Source organism: Clupea harengus, chromosome 12 (genome assembly GCF_900700415.2).
Source record: "Clupea harengus chromosome 12, Ch_v2.0.2, whole genome shotgun sequence".
NCBI lineage: Eukaryota > Metazoa > Chordata > Actinopteri > Clupeiformes > Clupeidae > Clupea > Clupea harengus.
In genome coordinates this window covers 14855602-14868101 of record NC_045163.1, presented here as the reverse complement: position 1 = coordinate 14868101, position 12500 = coordinate 14855602, and the positions used below count along the sequence as shown (strand labels likewise).

At 42.4% G+C, this 12500-nt stretch overlaps 2 protein-coding genes across 5 annotated transcripts in view; both read left to right on the top strand.

Annotated features, from left to right (window-relative positions):
- The window catches only part of kcnn2 (potassium calcium-activated channel subfamily N member 2), a 31918-nt gene extending 22835 nt beyond the window's left edge, over positions 1-9083 (top strand). For 2 of the 4 annotated variants that reach the window (XM_031577699.2, XM_012814720.3), the window contains exons 7-9: positions 1432-1440; positions 5148-5217; positions 8027-9083. In XM_031577699.2, coding sequence (XP_031433559.1) covers positions 1432-1440; positions 5148-5217; positions 8027-8302 — 355 coding nt within the window. In that variant the 3' untranslated portion in view covers positions 8303-9083. The remainder of the gene's footprint in view (positions 1-1431; positions 1441-5147; positions 5218-8026) is intronic. The other 2 variants (XM_031577700.2, XM_031577701.2) reach the window with 2 other exon arrangements.
- Positions 9084-10588: 1505 nt separating this feature from the next.
- Positions 10589-12500, top strand: part of drg1 (developmentally regulated GTP binding protein 1) — a 9192-nt gene continuing 7280 nt past the window's right edge. Inside the window, exons 1-3 of the mRNA XM_012816851.3 lie at positions 10589-10786; positions 11572-11695; positions 12485-12500. The exon at positions 12485-12500 is cut by the window's right edge and continues 160 nt beyond it. Coding sequence (XP_012672305.1) covers positions 10748-10786; positions 11572-11695; positions 12485-12500 — 179 coding nt within the window. The 5' untranslated portion in view covers positions 10589-10747. The remainder of the gene's footprint in view (positions 10787-11571; positions 11696-12484) is intronic.

The following is a 12500-nucleotide window of genomic DNA, read 5'->3' as shown; positions in this document are numbered from 1 at the left end:
GCGCGAGCGACAGAGAGAGAGAGAGAGAGAGAGAGATTGAGTGTGTGTTGTAGATTGAATAAGCAAATGTGTGTTAGTAGGTGCACGTGTACTGTGTGTGTGTGTGTGTGTGTGTGTGTGTGTGTGTGTGTGTGTGGTGTGTGTGTGTGTGTGTGTGTGTGTGTGTGTGTGTGTGTGTGTGTGTGTGTGTGTGTGTGTGTGTGTGTGTGTGTGTGTGTGTGTCTGGCTCTAGGGAGGATTGGGAAGAGAATGAGATTCAGAGCTTTAAGATGGTGAAAGCATTAAAGATGAACTGTGCTGAAGTCTATGGCGACAAATTAATGTACGAATAATTATTCAACAACTCCAAAACTAAACAAAGCAAAGGCAATGCACAAATGTTTGCTCGTACATTTAATGTCATTGTAAATGTTTTGGTCTCTGCCGAAGAAAGGAGAAGAGACTATGGTGTAGGCTGCAGCTCAGACAGGCTTCCGCGCCCGAGGCGTACACACACACTTTGCGGTGTTTGTAGTCGTGTAGTGTTCCGGCTGTTGTGATGGCTCTGACAGGCCTGTGGAGAGTGCCTGGGAACCAACTGTACTTTCATACGGCGTAAAAGAAATGCTGATCTTGCTCTGCCTGGCCAGAAATGTCTGTTTATCTTGATTTTAGTCTTGATTTGGAGATAATTTACACACATGGTAACACTTTATGATTTAAATAATTTCCTAATGTGAAAATAGTTTACTAATTTTCTCAGATATGAGAATATTTCATTACAAAAACTGTTATCAACTGTTATTAACTTACCACACTACCAGTCAGCCTCCCTAAATGTAAGTGCCTATCCTGAAACAAGATGTTTACTCCTTTTAGTTTTATGTGAATTTTTGGGATGTGCGTGTAAAAAGTAGACGGTAACTTCAGATAGGTTTACTAATTTCTCTGGAAACTCTGCGCAAGGGAGTGGTTTTCAGGAAGTTCCTGTGTCGCTCTCTTAAGATTGGTCTGTCCCACGCTCCACTGACATCTACAGATGTACTGAGACAGATGGTTTGAGTGAGCTCATCTCTGAAGGGTGAGCTGGAGACCGGGAGAAAGGTTGCTGCGTTGTGCGCAGGGTACAGTTTGGCTACAGAAGCTGCTAGAGCAGTTTGCTGTGTGGAGTGTTGAAAGATGACTGGAGAGAAGGGAAGCTGAACGCGGTTTCCCTCAGAAGTAATGATTTTCACGTACATGAAAGTTGAATTGGTGGAGGTCAAGGTCAATGATGAGGGGTGCAGCCAGCTACTGAATGTTAAATAAAAAGAGAGAGAGAGAGAGAGAGAGAGAGAGAGAGAGAGAGAGCAAGAGAGAGAGAGAAGAAAACTGTAATGTTGAAGTGATGTAATTATTCATTTGTCTATTTTATGTTCCTTTTTTCCCATTTGTGTCTACCCAATGCAATAGAGCTCGAAAGTAAGTCTTCGCCTTACCTCTAGCTAACAGAGATGTTGTGTGCATGCTAACGAGAGCTTGTCCTCAAAACCTGATGACTAAAATAATCACACTCCCTCATTTAATAAGTGAAATTCATGCTTTTCCATTATTTATTGATATGGTGGCCTCCTTTATTTTAAAGTCTGTAGCTGTCTGTAAAATACATTAACTGTTCATTTATTTTCATAATCAATGAGACAGTTTGACATTTTATACAACTGATCCCTGTTTTCCTTAAAAATATAATATTGTGCCACTTTTCTGTGAGCAAAACATTACTACTGCAGCACAACTCCATATTAGCTTTGGTACATACATCTCAAGAGTAACAGTAATCCTTTTTTCCCCCTCAACATCTTGCTCTCACTTTTTATTTTACACACACACACACACATATACCCCCCACTCATGTTATATTACTTCATTTGAAGCATGGTGAAAATGAATTTCAGTTATTAATTTTTGAGGGGTGTTCTTTCCTGATCATTACTGCATGAATGTGATGACTACAAGGCCTTTAATCAGAAAGCCACTGATTAAACATAAGAGAATTTGACTTCCATGAACCAAAAGATGACGGCAGCTAACCGACCACGTATAGCAACATATATATATGTGTATGTATGTGTATACCCTTCCTAAACTCTACTGTTCCCTCCTTCCTGACCCCGCAAGGTCTATTTGTTTTTTTGGAACCAACCATCTACTTATTCAGCAGTGACACAAAGAATGAGTTAAAAAGAACAGAAAGTCGGTGCCTGAGGCTGGGTCATCTTTGGGCTCCTTGGAACCTGCAGTCACGCCTGAAACGATCTACATTTCTCACTGCATTACTCCTCATTTCTCTCTCGGATGACTGGTAACAGGGGAGGGGGGCGGGGGGGGGGGGGGGGGGGGTGAGAGCCAGATCTGGCAACCATGTGGACTGGCTCATGATGAAGGCAGCTTTGTCTACATTAGAACAAGAAGACGATCTAATTGTTTGTTGACAGTTAACAGACTGCTTGTAGTTTTTAACTAAATGTTTGGACTGTGTCACCTCGGCCAGGACCCACATTGTCCATATGGTTAGATGTGTTCGTCTGAGCTCGCTCCTTCTTGTATATGCCGGTTCAGGGTGAGATTCAACAGAATCGACATGCTGTCTGAGGCTGAGGGAAGACTGTGAGTTCACTCTAGGGTTTGAGTGGGACACTGATAGAAGTCTCTCCCTATAGCCATCTCTTAGCCATGACAGTGTCTCTGCGTGTTTATGTCTGTCTCATACTCATACATGTATGAATATTGTGTGTGTGTGTGTGTGTGTGCGTGGGTGTGTGTACCTTCAGCCAAGATGGTTAGGGCCTTAGAGATGCTTTCCCTCTTCTGCTCTTAGCAGTCCCAGGATGCATCAGTGTCTCTCCTTGTCACACGATGTCCTGAGACATCCAGAGATGGAGATTTAACGACTTACTCAAATGAAAAATTCACAAGTGTTTTGCCAAAAATAAACCTAGACAGCACTACATCTAGAAACATTGGACTCAATAACAGTAACTCCTGTCCGTTAGATATCACTGTGTATTATCTACTCTTTCTAAGTAGTAGTATATTTTAGTTTTGACTTATTTGATAATGGAATAAACATACGACACTGATCTGATGAAAATTAAATAGTATGATTTTTATTTGGGGTAATATATTTTTCATACATTGCTATGGTGACAAACTCTGTCATTTGGGTGTATTACAGTAAGCTATGTGTTAAAAGCGTTATTGGTTATATGTTGTAGATCTTTGATCTTTCATTTTAGTGTGAGTGCGAGTGGTATGGAAGATAAAGATGCCATAAGGAGCAGGTTCTGCTGCTAACCTCATCCAGCTGCCTCTGCTCGCTACCTGTCATCCAACTGCGAAATGAGACCAAATTCTGGCAAGTCTTTTTCTCAGCTGCACGATTCACGAACCTTAAAGAAACGACTCTCGGGCATTCCCCCTTAGTATAGAGACCTAGCTTAGCATCGCAGCATACTCTGTTGTTTCTTTATGAGTGTGTGTCTGTGTGTGAGTGTGTGTGTGAGAGAGTATGTTTGCTTTCATTTGTGTTCAAATTAATACCATTTTATGTTTTTAAAAATGAAAGTGCCCCCTCCCCCTGCATTTGGTATCCACTACTCCTTTTCTGTTTTCTGACTAGTGGAGGTGAACGTTCTTCCACAGCTTCTATGCGTCTCATCTCTGCTTCATAAGTTCTCAGTGCCTGTGCTGCCCTCTGTTGGTGTGCCTGGTTATTGCAACAGCATTCTGTCTTGGTGGATTTTTTGCCCCCGGTGGATGTTAATGAACCTCCTTGCATGAAAATGGACAAATCTGGGCCAATTATCTCCACATCCCCCTGAGGCAACTCATATACCCTTTTTTGATCAAACCAACACCGTACAATTAGCACAGATGCTAGCCCAAATTAACACTCTCTCAGTTAGTTGGTTGAAGTATTTCACCCAAAACATGCCCTAAAAGAAAAAAAAAGATTAAAAGAAATTCTGTTTTTATTCCAATATGATGAAACACACAACAGCTGGCCGTCTGGTATGGCTCTGCTTGAAGTGTTGCTGCTTCATGTCAGGAGTCCCCCTGAGGCTGCCGAAACTTAGCTGACTGCGTGGAAAATGCAGCTTAGCTTAGAAATAAATAATAATTCCTGTGTGCCTCAATAGCGCACACTTTGCTGGTTTGCACGCCCTTGAGAACGGGTAGAGGAAAACACTTACTTTAGATAAGTAGCCCAGAACGGAGACCTAATTAAATAGAGGATTTCAATTATTCATGTGAGTGGTATGGATTAGATGGAGTGGGCAGGCTTCAGCTGTCCCCATGATAAACTGCCCCTGTGATAGAGAGAGTTTTACACTCATCACAAAAGTGGGTTTTTTCCATGTGGAAATGTGTTATGTTTCCTTTTGTTTTGACTGCTCAGTCAGTCATTTTTGTTGAGTGTGCAGTCCAGAAATCAAAAGCAGGCCAAACTGAAGGTGAAGTGACAAGCTACAATATTATGACATTATGCTCACAAGCCATTGAGGAGTGAGCCGTTACCTATGCCACTGAAAATGGAGCTCTCCAGACAGATCCCAATGAGCCCATGCAGGTCTCTGCATTTATCATTGAAATCCTGGAATCTCCACCTCTTTGCCTAACCCTTCTACTGCAACACCCTGAAAACTGTGAGTGCGTCTGTGTGTGTCTGTGTGTGTCTCTGTGTGTGTGTGTGTGTGTGTATCTCTGTGTGCGCACGCGCGTGTGCGTGTGTGTGTGTGTGTGTGTGTGTATGTGTGTGTGTGTGTGTGTGTGTGTGTGCGTGCACACATGTATGTGCCTGTCCAGCATAGGCCTTTTAACCCCTAACTGCCCCCCGTTGCCCCTGCTCCAAGCTTTTCCAACATGATGCCTCCACATGCATGTCACCTTGCAGTCACCAAAGCCTCTCTCTCTCTCTCTCTCTCTCTCTCTCTCTCTCTCTCTCTCTCTCTCTCTCTTTCCTGGAGCTCTCTGCATTCTCCCCTCTTGTCTTTTGCATGTTCTAAGAGTGCTCCCTGTCACCTATGTCTCTTTGCATTGTGAATGCAGCAAGCCTCGTTGCAACCCTTTTCCTTTGTTGTACTGATCAAGTCGCCTTTGCTGGGGGCTCTGAATGATCTTGTGTTCAGATTGAGAAGTGTTAAAATGGAGCAACGCAAGCTGAATGACCAGGCTAACTCTCTAGTGGACCTTGCGAAGGTAAGCTAGAAGCCGAAAACACACCTCACGTACTGTTTATCAATACCCTCTTTTTTCTTGCCTTCTTTCTTTATGTTATTTAATCTAACACAAGCAGATGTAAGCATTTTCCAAACACACTTTAATCATGTCATGTGCCAGGCAAATGTAGCTGTGTGTGGTTTGTGCATCAATGGGTTGACTCTTGGTGCAACTGAATTCTGACGATGGTATGCAAATTCGCTGCATCTGTTTCGGAGGATGAGCTCCCGTGAAACCACCAGGGGTATGTGGCAAATGAGGGCAGAGCAGCATCAAAGCATCTCTAATCAAACAGCTACACAAGTCTACAGGTGTCAAATAAACAGACAGGCTTTTTTTCTGGGGGGTCCATCGCTCTCCAAAGAAAACTGTGGGTGGTTGTAAAAGTGCACACATTCCTTTTCTCCATGCGCTTTCTTGTATAATAGTGAGACCTATCTCAAGCAATAGGGTTTCTATTGCTATATATGATATATATCGTATAGCATTATCTGTAAAGATTAGCTTATATTGTGTATTTAAGTGTAAAAGGTTCTAAAATGTTTAACGGCAAGTCTTGTCTTTGGTCCCTAAACCCGCATGTTTAGCAGGTTTTAGCAGGTTTGTATGCAGACAGAATTGTACTTGTGAGTTTTGCTATCGTCAGTCCCCAAACCATTATGATGCATATATCAAATGAAATCCATGTTTAGATTAATGATAAATGACCAGTCAGAAAAGCTGTGCCCATCGTACTGCAAGGACCTGGTTGGCCACCAACCTGACTTGATTCTAAGCAATGATGTTTTTGTATTTAATTTGTCATAATCTAATTTCTAAGCTGCCACAGACATCTCCCGGACATCCAATGCAATTATGGCTTTTAATGATTGTATAATACAGTATTAGATTGCTCAGGGACAGGCCTTATGTGCTTGAAATATCCACGCTGCATCTCAAGTGTCTTTTTATTAATGGTGATTTGGCTCTGAGGAAAGCTGCGAAACCTTGGGGAACACCAGGCACATCGCCAGCCTGACTCAGCATTAAAAAGGGAAAAAACTGGGAAGGGAGACACCCTGCAATGTGATGAATCAGCTGGAACAAGCGCACGTTCTCTCTCTCTCTCTCTCTCTCTCTATTTCTCATTCTCACTTACCTCTTTCCCTCTCTCCCTCTTTCTCTCCACTTATTCCATACTTTCAGTCATCCATCTCTCTCTCTCTATCTCTTTCTCTCTCTCACACACACAAACACACACACACTGTTTTGACATTCAGTAGTCCGCTACTGTTAAAATCACCACGCTCCGGGTTTCATCGCCACTGGCACGAACAACGACAGACATTAAGCTCCGGTGCCCGTGATTGGCTGGTGTGCTATCAGAGCTCTGGGAGCCAAGGGATAGTGGGAGGTTGTATGACATTGAGAGAAATTTGCAGTGGGACGCGTGACAGCCTCTCTTACACTGGCCGTCTGAAAACAGTGCCATAATTGCCTTTGGCCAGAAGAGGGCGGCAGAGTATTAATCATGTGAGCACAGTCCCGTTTGGGGCCGAAAATAAATTCCACAGCTGCCCATTCCTATGCATTAAGGCATCTTTCATTAATGTTGATTTACAGCTCCTAAACATATTTTTATCCAAGTGTATGTTGACAGGAAGAATGTGTTGAAGGTTCTATGCCTGTCCATGTCCATTTGAAATGTAAGACCACTGAGGAAAATGCCTTTGCTAATACTTTTTGTAGTTTAAAATCTGAGAGCTGTGAAATTGTACCCTCTTACTCTGCTTAGAATCACAAAACCATATGTATGTGCCAGTCCAATTTACCTAATCATTGCATCATTTTGTTTGTAGTTTTCATGCGGTGCTTCCATGCCAAATCAAAGAGAGCACTGTTAGCCCTTTGAAGCAGAACCACAGTGGAGCAAATTCAAGTTCACACCAAAGGGTGACATAACATTTGAAATGCCTCTCACGTCAGTGGTATTTTGAATGCCTGTCAACACAGCTTCTGTCTCCTTACGCAACAGTGGTGCTGTATGCAGCAATAATATAAAAATAACATCTTAGCTATGTATTGAATGTGTTTTTCTAAGAACAACATATATTTTTGGACATGCAGAATCTCTGACATGCAGATTTTTTTTAAAGATATGTCATTGAAAATTACTTCATATTATTTCACTATTTATCTAATGGTCTGTCAGTTAACGGAGCTGTTTGTTTTTGGTTACAGGGGAAATTTGTGAACACTTTATTTAAATGAATAATCAGTACTTTTCATTATCATGTCACCATTGATAACTTTTATCATCTATTTCCCTAGAATTATACAAATGATATAACTTGACAAAGGGATGGTATTTAGATGACACCAGATGCTTTATGAAAACCATTTTTATATCTTACTCTTCCTCTCTCTTTTTCCTTTAAGTTGCCCTATGCCTGTGTGTGTTATTGTTGTTATTCTTTGACCTGTAATGCCCACTAAAAGATTTCAGGTGGGCTACAGATGGTCTTTCACACTATTTCACACTATCACAAATCTATAGTCATGCCCTGCCCTTTTTGCTTACATTGGCAAATCAGTTTGATATGTGAGACTGAAATAAACAGACCCCCGACACATATGTAAAGACCCTCCCGAGTATGTGCCGCCCAGTTAACCCAAACTGACATGGCCCAATGTGACCGTTCTCCCCTTCCTCCTCTGACCCTAGCTCTCTCCTTTCTCCTTTCCTTCCTATCTCTTCCTCCACTCCTCCGACTTGCACTCTGCGCGTGTGTGGGCCTGGCGCATTCAGACCCAGAACATCATGTACGAGCTGATCTCGGACCTGAACGAGCGCGGCGAGGACATGGAGAAGCGCATCGCCCTGCTGGAGACCAAGCTGGAGACACTGCTGGGCAACCTGCAGGCGCTGCCGGGCCTCATCAGCCAGCTGATCAGCCAGCAGCACCGGGACTTTCTGGAGGTGCAGCTGCAGCCGTACGACAAACACAGCCCCGAGCGCTCGCAGTCAGTCTCCCGGCGACGCTCTTCCTCAACAGCGCCCCCTACCTCCTCGGAGAGCAGCTAGGCAGAGGCGTTCACTGGGAGAAGGAGGACAATGGAGGGAACAAACAATAAAGGAGCAGACAGATAAACTAATGTCAGAGAAGAAGAAAAAAAAACACCTCAACCTCCTGCGACTGTTTTCTGTTTCTCCTGCCCCCCTCCATTGAACCTGCAGGCGAAAGACTTTTGCCATTACATGGCCAAGTTACATTTACTGTAAAGCCTTAGGGTTTGAAACAGAAGTATCAAGCCTGAAATTCTGATGACAGAATTCGAGGTATCTTGAGGAGGCAATATTTTTTTCTCCTTTTTCTTTTTTTTTGTTTTACTTTCTTTTTAACAGATAACTCAACATACTGTTGAGTGATTCTTTTTATTACCTCAAAAATGTGTTATCTTTTTTTTTTTTTTTCTGACGACATGATCATAGAGAATACCTTTCCTCAGTAAAAACTATTAAAAGGTGCCTGTGTGCTTAGAGCTTGGAGATGGACGAGACTGTGTGTGAGCGTGTGACTGAGTGAGTGTGTCTGAGAGAGCGTGTTCATCTGTCACCTCTGGCCTGTTTCAGGGAAGCAGTGACAGCCTCTGGTGCAAACCTGCTGTGCTAAGCTAGCACATCCTCACAGCACCGTCTCTGCTTTGGCAATCTGAGGGTGACCTATGTCTTCCCTATTCATTTCTTTTCTTTTTCCTTTTTTTAATTTGTTTTTGACATGCTCAGTGCATTTTGATCACTCAGATCTGCATGCTTTTAATACTTTTTATTGAGGAATTGACAGTCTGTTCTGGGCATGTGCAACCCTTTCCTTGTCAATCAAAAATACCCTGTAGATTGTCAGACAATGAGAAACAGCATCAACTATGTAGCTGGTTTATTTCTGTTCAGGCCCCTATTAAATATATATATATTTTTTTTGGGGGGGGGGGCTATACTGCAAAATAATTTACTCGTCTCAAAAAAATGAATGCATCTAAATACTTGCACTTACTTTTTACAATGCAGTTCAATGCTGACTGGCTAAAATATTGATTTGTGTTGCTACATTAGAACAAAAACTGATATATTTAGTCATTAGGACATGGGTTAATGGCCTGAAGGTTCAGAAACAAGAATGTTTGCAGCTTGCGGTTAATAAACCCAAGGCCCTCCATAGGCACTGTCCATCAGGACCTAAATTCAAAACTAACGTACTATTGTTTTAAATACTCCTGTAGATTGCTTCAATTACTGCTTCATTAGTGCAACTTACCTATACTTCCCAAACAGGCTCTAAATATTCAGACTGAAGATACCACCACCTCGTGCAGAAGTGAAACAGCTTAGAGCAGTAATCCCTCCGCTCCAGTTCATCCGACCCATTGTGTGCTGTGCGCTAAAATTAGCCCCTAAAAATGAGTTAGCGAGTTGAGTTCCTCTGCTGGCTGCTACCTTGAGGAGGCAGCCGTTCGAAAAGCAGCAAATAACTTTGGAAATGCCTATTTTTATATGTTTTCACTCGACAAGCACACCTCCAAAAACACAATAGTTTCACAAGGAATGTATAGCAACACCACTGTGTTCCAAAACTCTTCCATACAGCCTTCACAATAAGGGGTCTGATTAATGCCTAAGCTCTACATATGGGTCTACTGCACCTATGTGGGATAATGAGGGGCAGAGCTCAAGGAGTGCAATGAACTGAATATCTAAACATTTCTGTCACACCAGCTTCCAACCTCTGTGTAGCACAGCCCTGTTTAAAGAGAGACAGAGAAAGCACGCTGAACTCTCAATACTAGCTAACAATAGACAGATTTATCTTTTGCGAATGTCCGAATGTCTTCCCAGGGGGGCTTTTCAGAGCCCAGAACTATAGTGTGGAGATGGATGTCCTATCCAGATTTTGGCATGGGATGTATGGGTTACAAAGCTTTGTCATTACAGATGGTGGATCCAGAAGTTTCACCATAATAAATACTTTTGAGTGAATATACTGTATGCAAAAATAAATATTAAACAATAAATGAAACTATTTAGCAAAAAAACTTGTGGAAATTCTTGTGTGTCACATGCATGTTCATTTTAATTATATGTAACATTGCCTGATAGGCACCCACAGTACTAGATTTCTATAACAACGCTTTGGTAATCTTATCATCCAAGAATGGGTTGTTAACTCAAAAATATTGTACAGGCCTTTGGTTGTGCAAGGTTAAGTTCATGGTACATTTGCCTATATTCTTAATATGCCAGTCCAGTAGGTGGCAGGAGACCTCACCAAAATCCATGGAACCTCTAGGAAGTGGAACAACGATGAAGAAATATCGCGATGCCAACATCATCAATGAACAGCATGAGAGCACTGGCTTCAGGCCTACTGTAACATCGAAAGGCTGCTGTCAACGTGGAAAATAATTTTGCTGTAGCTGACTAGCTACCTATATAATTTGTTTTAGTAGTTGGTGTACACGAACCGGCATCAAAATGAGTTTACTTCAAAAAATTGCAGAGATCGAGGCCGAGGTAATCACGTTAACTTAGGAGATAACTATACCGTTAGCTAGCAAGCTAACGGATCACGTTTTAGCACCAGGCTAAACCTTGTCATGATAATTTCTGTATACTCTGTAAATGGACTGATTACTTAAGTGTCAAATTAAGTTTGTTCAATACCACCAGCGATGTAGTGATTGGCGAGTTTGTCATATTTTGTGTTGTAATTAGCTGAAGATTTGATGGTGATTATCTAACTAGCCGTTCGCTAGCAAAACACCCATATGCGTTCCAGCTAGCCAATTTGTAAGCCCAACAAAGTTACTACAGCAAGTTGTTAAGATACAGACCATTAACCTGTCTGTCTTTAACTAGTGTAACATAGTCGTAGAGTATACCAGAGCCATGTAGAGAGACGAGCGTTCCTTTTTACGTTAGTGAAATGACATCTCTGGAGGAGGCCATAAAGATAGTGAAATTATATCAATGAACTCGACATGTCTAGCCGCCAGTTAACATAAATGATGGAGTGATTTGAAATTAATGTAATTTAGTTTGATAGCAAATGCCTTGAAGCCATGGGAGGCTTTAGTGACTGAAGTCCGTATCAGCTACCTTAGTAAGTTAATATGAAGTTTTTAGCCTATGCCAGATTGATAACCCTGACTCTACTCATGGCCTGACCTTAAAGCTGGGCTGTAATGCTGCACCTCTATGGCTACATAAGTATTGCAGTGTCAGACTATATTTTTGAAACTGAGCTGCAGTTTGTGTGATTCTCTGTCAGAATTAACTGGTCTGTTTTGTTTGGACAGATGGCTCGGACCCAGAAGAACAAGGCCACAGCTCACCATCTGGGTCTGCTAAAGGCTAAAATGGCCAAGCTGAGGAGGGAGCTCATCTGCCCTAAAGGAGGCGGCGGAGGTGGCCCGGGAGAGGGTGCGTAACTACATACAGCACAAGGGCCCCTGTCATCAATGCAATGGTTTCAGAATGCAGTGGTCTAATCGTGAGGCAATGTACTGCTTTCGCTCAATTGGGGGATTAGATTTTGTAATGTTATGACACTGTAATGTAGTGTACTGTCCTGTACTACTATGCATAGTATGATTTGACCGTCTAAGGCACAAGAGCAGCGGTTTTCGATATTGTTTTTTCCCCTGAGGGAGTTACTCCCCTTGTACTCAAACAAGGTTGCAAAGGTGAAACCTGAAACCGTGTCAGGTAGAGGGTCTCGTACCTCTGTCATTAGAGTGCTTTGGTGTATTAACCATAACAAATAGTTGTTAACGGGTGTTAATACTACTTGGTTCACCATGACTGCCTACGGCTGATGAATGGAGCCCCTCATTGCCTGTGGCTCCTGTGCAGGAACACATAAGCAAAGCGATTTATTTTTATTTTACTAGCAGTCCTGGCGTGTTTTGCATGACTCCTGCACCGAGGTGCATGGTGCCATTATACACCAGTTGCACATCAAGTCCTGATAGGATTTTTAAAGTATAGTGGATCCATTCTGGGTGTGTAATGTAGGACACATGTTGGCCAGAAGAGGGCCCCATTTCTCACAGTTGGCTCTATGGTGATCATTTGATAGTAGTCCAGGATGAAATGCTCTATCCTTCTGAGTTTTATAGATATTGCAGCCCTATCACTGACTCGTGTTGGACTCCTGGAAGTTACCACAACCCTTCCTCAAGCCTCTCTTTTAATCTTTGCCCTCTGTAGGTTTCGACGTGGCAAA